Genomic DNA, 12,448 nt, shown 5'->3' on the forward strand with positions numbered 1-12,448 from the left:
TGCAGCCGGCAGGATGCAGAGCTGCAGGCGTGCCCCATGCAGCCCCACAGCCAACACCACAGCTGCACAGGAGACAAACCGGTGCCTTTTGAGGGATTCAGAAAGCAGCATGATGCTGCTGAAAAGGACAAGAAGAGATCAGGTCCGGGCAGCCAGGAGCAGCAAGGCCCCTGCACCTAAGCCCGTGCATGACCCCCATGAACACGGGAGCACCAGTGCTGCTGGCAGGGTGTCTGTGCCAGCTTCCATGGGTACGAGGCATGTGGGGCCAGGGCACCAGGCACGAGCAGTACAGCAAGGCTCCAAAGCACCAGTGGGACGCTACAAGTGCATCCTCATAGGCAAGTCGGTGCGGAGCCAACGGAGGGCTCTTAGGAAGCCGGAGGATGTGACACATGGGGCACACTGCTCCAGGAAGGAGGAAGATCTGCCAGAACTGGAGTGGAGACAGCTGGCCCGCAGGCAGCACCCGAGGAGGGGAACTCCTGCAACCATGGCAGCCCATGTCCACGGGAAGCACTGGGCGACGGCCGAAAGGGCCTTAGTCCCACAAGTGCCAAAGAACCACCCAGGGGCCCTGGCCAAGCTTGATAGCTGGGAAGATATCAGCACCAAAGAACTGTCCCAGGAAGAGGACATCAAGATCTACAGCATCTGGGTCAACCCTTTGTTCCCAGAGCTTTTGGAAGGGTCCCGCCGTCCCAGCAGCTCTGGCACACACGCGGCAGGAGTCACAGCTGGGCACCAGCAGGATGCGTCTCCTGACCAGGCACGTTCCACAAACACCGAGCCAGCAGCTGCTGCCCTGGCTGCAGCTGCTGAGGAAGAGGAGCAGCGCTCGCCACTCGCTCCCACAGAACAGGAGGCGGCAAAGGCACCGGCTTCTCTCTTCAGCAAGCAGGGCACAGCAGCACAGACAGGGAGCCAGGCACCTGCCCCACACAGCCCCACAGCCCACACCGTGGCTCTGCAGGACACAGCTCAGTGGGACGTAAGTGAGGTCCGGCACAAGAGGCCAGCGGAAAAGCAGGACTCAAAAAGCAGCATGATGCTGGTGGAAAGGGCAAGAAGAGATCAGGTCCGGGCAACCAGGAGCAGCAAGGCCCCTGCACCTAAGCCCGTGCATGACCCCCATGAACACGGGAGCACCAGTGCTGCTGGCAGGGTGTCTGTGCCAGCTTCCATGGGTACGAGGCTTGTGGGGCCAGGGCACCAGGCACGAGCAGTACAGCAAGGCTCCAAAGCACCAGTGGGACGCTACAAGTGCATCCTCATAGGCAAGTCGGTGCGGAGCCAACGGAGGGTCCGTAGGATGCCTGAGGATATGGCACATGTGGCAGACTGCTCCAGGAAGGAGGAGGATCTGCAGAAGCTGAAGTCGAGATTCCTGGCCCACAGCCAGCACAGGAGGAGGGGAAGTCCTGCAGGAAGTCCTGCAAGCATGGCAGCCCATGTCCACGGGAAGCACTGGTCGAGGGCGCCCAGGGACATAGTCCCTCAAGTGCCAAAGAACCACCCAGGGGCCCTGGCCAAGCTTGATAGCTGGGAAGATATCAGCACCAAAGAACTGTCCCAGGAAGAGGACATCAAGATCTACAGCATCTGGGTCAACCCTTTGTTCCCAGAGCTTTTGGAGGGGTCCCGCCGTCCCAGCAGCTCTGGCACACACGCGGCAGGAGTCACAGCTGGGCACCAGCAGGAAGCGTCTCCTGACCAGGCACGTTCCACAAACACCGAGCCAGCAGCTGCTGCCCTGGCTGCAGCTGCTGAGGAAGAGGAGCAGCGCTCGCCACTCGCTCCCACAGAACAGGAGGCGGCGAAGGCAGCGGCTTCTCTCTTCAGCAAGCAGGGCACAGCAGCACAGACAGGGAGCCAGGCACCTGCCCCACACAGCCCCACAGCCCACACCGTGGCTCTGCAGGACACAGCTCAGTGGGACGTAAGTGAGGTCCGGCACAAGAGGCCAGCGGAAAAGCAGGACTCAAAAAGCAGCATGATGCTGGTGGAAAGGGCAAGAAGAGATCAGGTCCGGGCAACCAGGAGCAGCAAGGCCCCTGCACCTAAGCCCGTGCGTGACCCCCATGAACACGGGAGCACCAGTGCTGCTGGCAGGGTGTCTGTGCCAGCTTCCATGGGTACGAGGCATGTGGGGCCAGGGCACCAGGCACGAGCAGTACAGCAAGGCTCCAAAGCACCAGTGGGACGCTACAAGTGCATCCTCATAGGCAAGTCGGTGCGGAGCCAACGGAGGGTCCGTAGGATGCCTGAGGATATGGCACATGTGGCAGACTGCTCCAGGAAGGAGGAGGATCTGCAGAAGCTGAAGTCGAGATTCCTGGCCCACAGCCAGCACAGGAGGAGGGGAAGTCCTGCAGGAAGTCCTGCAAGCATGGCAGCCCATGTCCGCGGGAAGCACTGGGCGAAGGCAGAAAGGGCCTTAGTCCCACAAGTGCCAAAGAACCACCCAGGGGCCCTGGCCAAGCTTGATAGCTGGGAAGATATCAGCACCAAAGAACTGTCCCAGGAAGAGGACATCAAGATCTACAGCATCTGGGTCAACCCTTTGTTCCCAGAGCTTTTGGAGGGGTCCTGCCGTCCCAGCAGCTCTGGCACACACGCGGCAGGAGTCACAGCTGGGCACCTGCAGGATGCGTCTGCTGACCCGGCACATTCCACAAACACCGAGCCAGCAGCTGCTGCCCTGGCTGCAGCTGCTGAGGAAGAGGAGCAGCGCTCGCCACTCGCTCCCACAGAACAGGAGGCGGCGAAGGCACCGGCTTCTCTCTTCAGCAAGCAGGGCACAGCAGCACAGGCAGGGAGCCAGGCACCTGCCCCACACAGCCCCACAGCCCACACCGTGGCTCTGCAGGACGCAGCTTGGTGGGACATGAGTGATGTCCTGCACGAGCTTGAGGCTGTGATCCAAGAACGCAGCCAGCAGCCGGTGGAACAGCGGCACTCGGCACAAAGCATGGATGCGGCGATGGCAGTAAAACCACGTGCAGCAACTGAGGATAGCGAGTCTACATTGGCTGCAGAGCCTCGGGGAGAGCCCAGCACAGCCTCTCCTGTCCCAGACGAATGCCAGGATGGAGAACACATGGCTTCTCCCATGTCTGGAGACCATCCAGGAGAGGCTAGTGCAGCCATCGTCTCCCCGGCAGCACACGATCATGAAGGGGCTTTTTTGTTTCCTGAAAATGCTGTGGACAACACCGCCACACCACACCTTGCCCCAGCAGCAGAGAACGGAGACAATGAGACAGCTTGTCCCCTGCCTTGGGAGCCTTGGCACCAGGTGAGCCAGGGGCGCGTGGCCAGCACCGAGCATCCCCAGGTACCGGAGGCAGGCGCAGCGCCCAGGGCATGTGTGGCAGGGACATGGCTGGTGGACATCCTCTCCATCTCCTCCCCACCACCACCACCACCCTGGCCCCCGCCCCCGCCTTTAGTCTTGCTCTCCCCATGCAGGCGACCTCCCAGCACAGAGGCGACACGCAGCCCTCCTCTGGCTGCAGGACCGTAAGCCCAGCCAACCCGACACCTAACACTGCCAAGCCTACCACGAAACCCCATCCCCAAGCGCCGGTTTCTCCCCGCATCCAATGATGGATGCTTAGCTCTCCCTTTGTTGTTCCTGTTTTTATAGGAGGCGCCAGGGGTCTTGGCCAAGGAGGACGACAAGTGGGAAGACAGCCTGGAGCTCTTCCAGGACCCCCACGCTGTTCCCCCGGAGGGCCAGGCAGCCTCCGAGCAGAGTGGTAACACATCGCCCTGCTCCGGCTCCAGGGATGAGCCCGAGGATGAGCCAGGTACGTCCGAGTCGAGCGCTGCCTCGGCCAGGGCAGGCCCGGTCCGGCTGTCCCGGCGCCCTGCACCCAGGCCAGGGCGGCAGGACTGCGTGCAGAGGGGCTGGCCGTTCCCTGGACACCCCTCCCTGGGGAAAGCCCTCGGTGGTGGGGAGCAGGCAGGACCTTGCCCATTACCTGCCCAGCCCCTTGCCTACAGCTCTCCTTCTTCCACAGGCATCGCCGCCCTGCCGCACACCCCAGCTCGACGGCGACGGCCCTCCCTCTTCCGCAGGGTGCTCAGGGCTCTGCGCAGGGCTTTCTGCTGTACCTGCATCACGGCACAGCGAGAGCAGCAGCGCCCTGCTGCCAGCGGGGCCCATGAAGGTGCCGGCTGCCCCTGAGCCCGTGCTGCATGCGGAAGGTGCAGCGCAGGGAGGCACTGGAGGGATGGCTGCCGGGACTGCGCCTCACGCATTCAGCTGCCCTGAGGACATCGTGGCGCCAGCCTCTGCTGGCCCCTGCATGCTTTCTGAGGCCAATAAAAGCTGACCATTTTCCCCCAGGGCTCATGTGTGCCTGCTCCACCCTGGCAGAAAGACCCGTGCAGGCAAGGCCCACGCCAGCAGGCAGAGCTGGAGAGCCCCTGTGCTCCCTCTTCTCCACGCTGAGCAGAGCCTGTGCCCTCGGCCTCTGCCCATGCCGCTGGCATTCCAGCTCCCAACCAGATGGGGCCTCCGCTGGCCTTGCTCCTTGCGATCCGTTTTTTGAGTCAACGTGTCACCAGGGTGTCCCAGCACTGGCTGGGGCAAGCCCTGGGCTGGTGCTGGCAGCAAGCCGGCTGTCTGGCTTGACTACCTCAAGCTCCCTTCCCACTCACCTCTCTGCTATTCAAGCCAAGGACTTTGAGCATTTCATTTGTATCGTAATCTTAAGTCTGTTTTACCTAATGCTTGCCCCATGCCTCATCACCTTGGTATCCCAGGGAACCTCCCCATTGTAGGGGGGGGTGGGAGCATGTACATTAGCCACTTGCCCCTCCATTTATAAGACCCTCCTCCCCTGCTCTAATGCTCACCTGTCATTAGCAGCAAGTGCAGTGCTGCACCCCATCTGTGGTCAAGTCCGTCCCCCCCCCAAAGTGGTGCGTGATCAAGACTTTCCTTCTACTCCCACTGCCAGGGCACTCCTGCTGCCCTTGGTCTCTTCTTCTACAGCCATGTGAATGACCTGCCAGAAGCAATCACAGGCCTTGTGCCTCTCATTCTGAAAGTCATACCCAGGCAATGCTTTGCTTGCAGGGATCAAAACAGGTTTTGTATCCCTGGACCAGCAGCTCTTTTCGTCAGGCTGGAGTACATTCAGGTACCAGCCTGGTGCTGTGCTGCGAGGCTCTCAGAAATCTTGCTGGCTCTGCTGTGTGGCTCTCGGGCTCCTCGTATCAGCACCACTTTGCCTGCAGTATATCAAAAAGCTGAGCTGGCATCCTGCGCACTGCTATGGTCAAGGCAGGGGTAGGTAACAACTGAGTTGCTCAGCCGTGTTACTTCCCATTGCTAAATGTCTGCTGCTGACCTGGATATCTAGTTTTGGTTTGGGGCTTTCTGCTCTCACCAGCCAACACAGTTGGGCCATTTTCTACTCAGTTTTGCCTTTGCCTTTTCCTTTAGCCTCCTGTTGTGACCTTTGGACTTCCAGTCTTCTGAAGTGGCTTTGATCGGCACCAGTACCCACATGGACCTAGTTATAAATCCACGGCTTATTTCTTGCACTCCAGCTTCCCATCTCATTCCCTGTTCCCTTCTTTAAAGCCTCTCTGCATCTTTTCAGGAGCAGTTTCAGGATACAGGTACATCCTGAGCACGTACAGAGGCTAAGCCATCCCTGTGCCTTGGAGCGCACCTGGGCTGGGGAGTAGGGAAGCAGGTGTAAAATGGGTCTTTCCAAAAGAAACAAATAACAAATATTATGCACACTCTGCTCCCAAGGGTGAAGCCAGACAGAAAATGGCTGCCCCACAGCCAGGGTTGCCAGGCACTAAAGCTGGACACAGCTCACTGGCCACCAGCAGTGGGGTTTGGGAACAGCTGGGCTGAGCTGCAGAGCTTCCACTACCAGCACCAGTGCAGAAGCAGGCGTCTGTGCGCTGGGAGGAGCAGCAGAGTCTCCCCAACAGCTTGTCCTAGTGCACCAGCTCCACTGTCTCTGCAGCACCCTGTGCCGGCTCGGGACTCTCCTGTACCTCCTCCTGTGCCAGCACCTGGCTGAGAGAGACCTGACGCTGGAACTCCGCCTTGGGCAGTGTGGCGATCTCAAAAGTGTGGGAAGCGGGCCTGGAATATGCGGGAGGACAGCTTCAGCCGCTTGAGCACATCGGAGAAGAGGAACCAGTTGCAGGGCCTGCAAGGACAGCAAGGGGATGGTGGGTTAGGGGTGGAGGAGTATGCCCACCTCACTGCCTCCCTGCGACACAGCGCCGCTGCTGAGGCCCAGGCACTATTCTCCGTGGGGTCCTCCTCCGCGGGGCCTGGGCAGACCACACGTACAGGACCCAGGCTCAGAGATGCACCTCGCTTTGATCACTATTTTGCAGGTCACAGCTTTTTAAAGCACTCAGGACAGGAACATCGGTGTGGAAGGTATGCCACCAACGGTGTCCCGGCAGCATCCCCACCCAGCAATGCCACACCAGAGGCTCCGTTTCCCACCCGGCCATTTCTCCTGGGTGCCGCATGTGTCCCTCTGGATGGACAGAAATTGGCAGGCACAGAAACTCACTAAACAGAAAAGTAGCACTTTTGTTGCTGCCTCTTCCAAGTCGCCTTTCGCCCCGCTGCAATCCCGGCAAATCCAAGAGCCATGGTGTCAGAAGGGGTGGAGAAGGGAGGACCGCTCCAGCGCTGTGCCCTGATGTAGCCTTCCCCACGATGGAGGGGAAACAATCTACTGGGACCCATCAATGCAAGCCACTGCTGCCCATTGCTGGAGAAAAAGAGGGCTAGGAGCAGCATCAGGAGGAGGAGAGAGGGAGGCTTGCAGCAGGTTTGCACGCGGAGATCCTTTACTACCCCCGCCTGCTCATTGAGGGCGGCCAGGTCTGTCCCAAGCAACGCAGGTTGCCATGCTGCCGCACAGCCAGAACTCTGCAGGAACGTGAGCAGCAGGACCCCAAGAGATGCACACTGCCAGACGCTGACTGCATTCCTACAAGGCCCTGCCTCCAACCCAGTGTCTCTAACCTGAATCTGAAGGAAAAGCACCACCTAAGGTACACAAGCTGCTCTTAACCTCAAGGAGCTGAAATGACTGATATGCTGCTGTCTGTGAAGGGGACACCAAGCCTGTGACCACCTGTGGTACAGAACAGCAGGCATCAGACAGATGACACAAAAACAGCTATTCCTTTTGGCTTTACCTGTGCTGCTTCTCAGTTTTGTGTTAAACAAGTCGTCCCTTAAACCCGTCTTTTCCGAAACCAAAGGGGTCTTTCCTTGCTCGATTCCCCCATGTATAGGTCTCCCTCACCTGTAGTCCCTCATTCTTTCTCCTCTTTTCATTAACTCTGGGGGAGAGGACCAAGGACCAGCCCCATGTTTACTCCTGCCCTCATTTGGATAAATCCTGCCGTCAAGTCTTTGCTGACTGCAACAAGAAGCCAAGGTGACCACCTCAGAGATGGACTTCTGAGAATCACAGAATGACAGCATCACAGAATGGCTGGGGTTGGAAGGGACCTCTGGAGATCACCCAGTCCAATCTCCTGCTAAAGCAGGTTCTCCTAGAGCAGGTTGCACAGAGTCACGTTCAGGCGGGTTCTCAATATCTCCAGAGGAGGCTCCACAGCCTCTCTGGGCAGCCTGTGCCAGTGCTCTGTCACCTCCAAGATAAAGAAGTTCTTCCCTCGTACTCAGATGGAGCTCCCTGTGCTGCAGTTTGTGCCCGTTGCCCCTTGTCCTGTCACTGGGCACCACTGAAAAGAGTCCCATCCTCCTGACACTTGCCCTTAAGGTGTTTGTAGACGTTGATGAGATCCCCTCTCAGTCTTCTCTTCTCCAGGCTAAAGAGACCCAGCTCTCTCAGCCTTTCCTCATCAGGGAGATGTTCCAGTCCCCTCATCATCTTGGCAGCCCTCCGCTGGAGCCCCTCCAGCAGTTCCCTCCCTCTCGAACTGAGGGGCCCAGAACTGGACACAGCACTCCAGATGCGGCCTCACCAGGGCAGAGTAGAGGGGGAGGATCACACAATCAGTCAAACAAATTCCATCTTACCCTATATCTTCTACTTGCTTCTCTGACTTGGGGCTCACAAAGTGTCGTTTCTACCTTCACATTATTCTAAGTAAGAGTCTGTCCAATGCTTCATTATGAGATGGCTCATGACAGGGAGTGTGCCACAAGAGGGTTACTGCTGCAGCAGCAGCAATTTGCTCCTTCTGGGGAAGCTACAATAGCACCATTCCTCAGTCTCTACCTGCAGAACAGGGATAAAGGTATCATCTCCTTTGGAGGAGTGCTTTCTGGTCTACAGGACACAAGTGCAACTCTGTATGGCCTGTCTCCTTAGCACACAGTCAGCTTGGGCTCTCAAAGTTTCCCAGGCGGGTATGAATTTTATATTTCATGTTATCTCTCACCTGGAGAGCAGCCTAAGGCTTTCTTGTACTGTTGCTAGCCTCATAAGCTCAAGGGCTCTGTTCTGTGAGCTCGCCCTCCAGCCCAGCATTAATGTCACCCAAATGCTCTCTGCTCTGGGAAAAGATACTCACCCCCGAGACACTGACACTTGGAGGTTATAGCTGGGAAGCAGTGGCTTGTCTGAGAACTCAAACATGAAGTTGTCTGCTTCTTGCTCCTCTTCCTCCTGGTCTGAACTTCCTGGAGGGTTGAGCAGAAGATCACATCCAATGCTATCTTTCCCCTCTGCAACAAGCAAAAGAGACATTGGCATCACTCACAGTTTCACACCAGACAGTGCTCATCACTCCCTGGGGAACAGCTCTGCCCAGCTGAACCGGCTACCACTGCAATTTCCCATGAACCTTCCCACAACATCACAGCAACTGTAAGAGCCAAGTCCCGGGGGCTCTTCCTGCTCTCCTTCGAGCCCCTCATCTCAGAGGAACTCTGTGTGAGCGCTGGCTGCTCTGCACAGCAAGACTCCACTTGGTGACCGCATCAGGTAGAAAGAACATCTTATGTCATAGCAGCAACCTTTAGGTTTACACTGATCCCGCACACAAGACGAGGCACGGCCTGCTTGCAAAACGAGCCACTTTGACTGGTAGTCTTTTCTTGGGCCAAACACGTGCTGGCCCCCAGGCTCTCCCTGAAACAGCCTCAGTCCCCTCTGCTTTGCCAGCACAGCTGTCCTCAGAGCCTGCGCCAGAGCAGGAGGTGGATGTATGAGGTGCTTTTTCTGCACAGATCCTATAAAGGAAGGCACTGCGCTCTGCTTGTTGAGTACTTCTCCATCCGGATTCCACTCTTGACAACTGTCAGCAGGTTATCTAGAGGTGTGTGCCAGCAACCGTGTCTAAGTAAGGACTGCAAGGCTGTGCCACCAAACTGAGCAGCAGATCTAAAGACTAATACAACCAAACAACACCAAGCATGACTTCAGAGAATCAGCCCTGCAGATTTCTGGCTTGAAGCTGGCTGTTCCAGGAGGTACCTCAGCTTCAGCGGGATTTGTGTCCATAAGAGATGGCAAATAGCGCACTTGATCCATCAGCCATTTAAAAGCAGTTAAATTTACCATTCACTAATCTGAATTGAAAAACCATCTGTTGAAAAACAGCTTGCTGTCTGGATTTCATTGTTAAGAAGTATCAATAGTCTTAGGTTTGCAGAGTGGTTTTTGTCCCGCTGAGATAAAAGAGAGTAACTCCAAAAACTTCCAGAAAATAGAGTTCAGATTCTACAGAAAGAAGTCAGACCAAATGTGCTAGTGAGCAAATAAACCAATCACGCAAAAGTTCAATACCACCTGCAAGAGAAAAGGCTGGGGAAAAAAAGAAATCTTATGGTGTGCTGCATGAGAAAGCTCCACGCACCATACTGCTCTACAAATCAATCCAGCACCCAGTGAGAATGTTATTTTAATAAAGAAACAACAGCAGATGACAGGAGATACAGGCTCAAACAGGGTCTCAGGAAAAAAAAGAAGGAATTTCTTAGTCCTGCCAAGGGAAAAAAAAATCCCTAAGAAACAGAAAAACAGAGTACTTAAATCTTCAAAACTCATTGTAGAATAGGACAAAAATAAGTGACATGAGTATTGGTCTGACATCACTGCTAGGCAAAGCTCAGATGCTATCACCAAAAAAATTCCAATTTCTTGAGCAACCCAGGAAAAAAAGAATTAAATGCATTTAATGCGGCAACACAGTCCAATGTCTGTCCTGAAAACTCTTCACACTCGGTCCTGTCCGTTAGCCCAAGTGAAAGCTGCGACAAGAACAGAAACATTCTGTACCACTGCAGAGTAACAGGGAGACAATCAGACACAACAATGCTACTCCCAGGTGTAGAACAAGACCCTGGCGTGGGACTTTGTATCTGGAACTACAGTAGTGTGAAGTCCAAGATGCTGATGACTTTACCAGACTCAGACCTCAGAGATCCCACACCCTGGCTTCCCTCATTATCTTTTGGCTCCCAGAGATGTGCAGACCTAAAGGAAAATGTGGACAACATTCTTGCCTCAAAGAATAAAAACAGATCAAGCAGGGGCCTGGGATTTCTCCTCCACCCTGAGGGACATGCAATGCTTTGTGCTTCAGTTAGTGGACCTGATGGAAGGCAAATTTTGAAGGACTGAACCACTGAAGGAGGAGGACTTTTTTCTGCTGAGCTGGTTTGCTGCCTATGACAGCTGGGAGCAGCTCGGTTACTCCAGAGCTGAATGAGGTAATCCCCTGCCCTGGGCAGTATTTGCTCCTGGTGACCCGAGGTGACTGCTGAAGGTAACCAAGCCAAAAGGACCCATTTCAAAACACTCAGTAAACGCCACTGTAAAGAAACCAACCCCTTCTCACAGGCTCAGGCATCTTGCCCTTCCTTGCCAACTCACACAGTGCCCTGGCAAAGCACAGGTGACAGTGGTCTAATGCTGCCATTTCACCACTGCTGTAAGCTGATCTAGGTGTGGATGGAAAGGAAGGTCCCTTTCTGTGCCCGCTGAAAACAGACCTGGCAGGATAAAGGATTACTTCCCAACTGAGTTAGTTCCTTGCCACAACTTGCCACGCAGCCTCCCAAAGGCAGTGTCAAGGGCAGCACTGGGAACACTCCCTGCTGAGGGGCAAAAGAAGGGGCGGTGTGACTGAGCCTCTCACTGCAGCGTGGTGGTGATTTGGCTTGGGATCTCTGTCACCCTCTCTCCAAGCCAGAGACAGAAATATCCCACATCATCACCAAAGCCACAGGGTTTCAGAACATTTTGCATCACTGACATTTCTGCAGGGATATTCGCTGATGTCTGGGAGGAACCTATGTTCTCCCAAGAGCTGTGCAGAGGTAACTGTTAAAGTTTGAAGCACCTGAGATGCAAGCATCAGGCCAGTCCACACTGGAAGGATCTTTACGGCAACGAGGATGAAATGACATTTCTAGGGAAGGGTACAGGCAGATAATGTGGGATTTGTCTGGCTTGTTAACCAGCTTCAGGTAGCACAGGAGAGATGGAAGACAAAACCTGACAGATGGCACCACATGAATTACAGAGACCCAGCCGAGACGTATCCACAGTGGCCAGGATTTAGTGTGAAGTCCCAATGCAAGAGGTAGGACATGCCTGACAGGGAAAGTAGTCTTTTTCCACCCTCAATTGAAGAAATACTCTGAAAATCTCGACTAAGGTCCAGGGGAAGGAAAGGAAGTGCAGTGCCCAGCGCTCCCTGGGGAGATTTTCCATGTATTAGCCAAGTGTCTCAGCAAGGCCTTTCTGAGTGGTAAACTGCCACTACCGATGGCATCCCAGCACTCCTGCATTCCTCCAAGAAACACCAAAGACTCAATGGTGGTTTGCTTATTGAAAAAAAAAAGCCTTTTTTTTTTTTTTTTTTACCTATGGGGTGGAGGACAGAAATGTGGGAAGACATGATGCAAGACAAGATATTTCAAGACAAGACAAGGGCTAGGGAAATGAAAGAACTGAGACAAGCAGCTAATTTGAACAAAACACAATTGGCTTGCTTTTCCAAGATCCACCTGTTCCATTTCAGGCATTAGGGTATATGAAAAACAAGATGGCACATTTCTAAATTACTTGCATGTGGCAGTGGGCCTCCTAGAGAGGGTATGACAATTGGCAGTCTAAATCTCATGCCAGGATCCTCAAGAGGAAAGGACGCTGATGAACAGGACACAAGCAGATACTAGAACTCAAGCACATCAGCTCTCTGGGCAACCAAGAACTCAGCATGCTGTAGTAATCAAAGCAAGCCAAACTCTCCTACCCACAAAACCACACACAATTTTCCTCCCTTGTTTATCAAGAGGAATCCAAGTGGGAAACAGTGACAAATCAAAAGAGGTAATATCTTTACTTTTAAAATATTCAAGTCAAAGAATAACTATTTTTCTTGTGGTAAAGAGGCTTCTTCTTAAAGGACTGCAATAGTTTCAGGAGTGAGAAATTCAGAGGAAGGAGGTTGTGGT

At 54.7% G+C, this 12,448-nt stretch overlaps 1 protein-coding gene across 1 annotated transcript in view; it reads right to left on the reverse strand.

Annotated features, from left to right (window-relative positions):
- Positions 1 to 5,819: 5,819 nt before the first annotated feature.
- Positions 5,820 to 12,448, reverse strand: part of LOC114014129 (BCL-6 corepressor-like protein 1) — a 31,801-nt gene continuing 25,172 nt past the window's right edge. The window contains 3 exon segments of the mRNA XM_055817688.1: positions 5,820 to 6,105; positions 6,107 to 6,188; positions 8,554 to 8,707. Of these exon segments, the coding sequence (XP_055673663.1) occupies positions 5,971 to 6,105; positions 6,107 to 6,188; positions 8,554 to 8,707 (371 nt within the window). The 3' untranslated portion in view covers positions 5,820 to 5,970.

Source organism: Falco peregrinus, chromosome 13, assembly GCF_023634155.1.
Source record: "Falco peregrinus isolate bFalPer1 chromosome 13, bFalPer1.pri, whole genome shotgun sequence".
NCBI classification, from domain to species: Eukaryota; Metazoa; Chordata; class Aves; order Falconiformes; family Falconidae; genus Falco; species Falco peregrinus.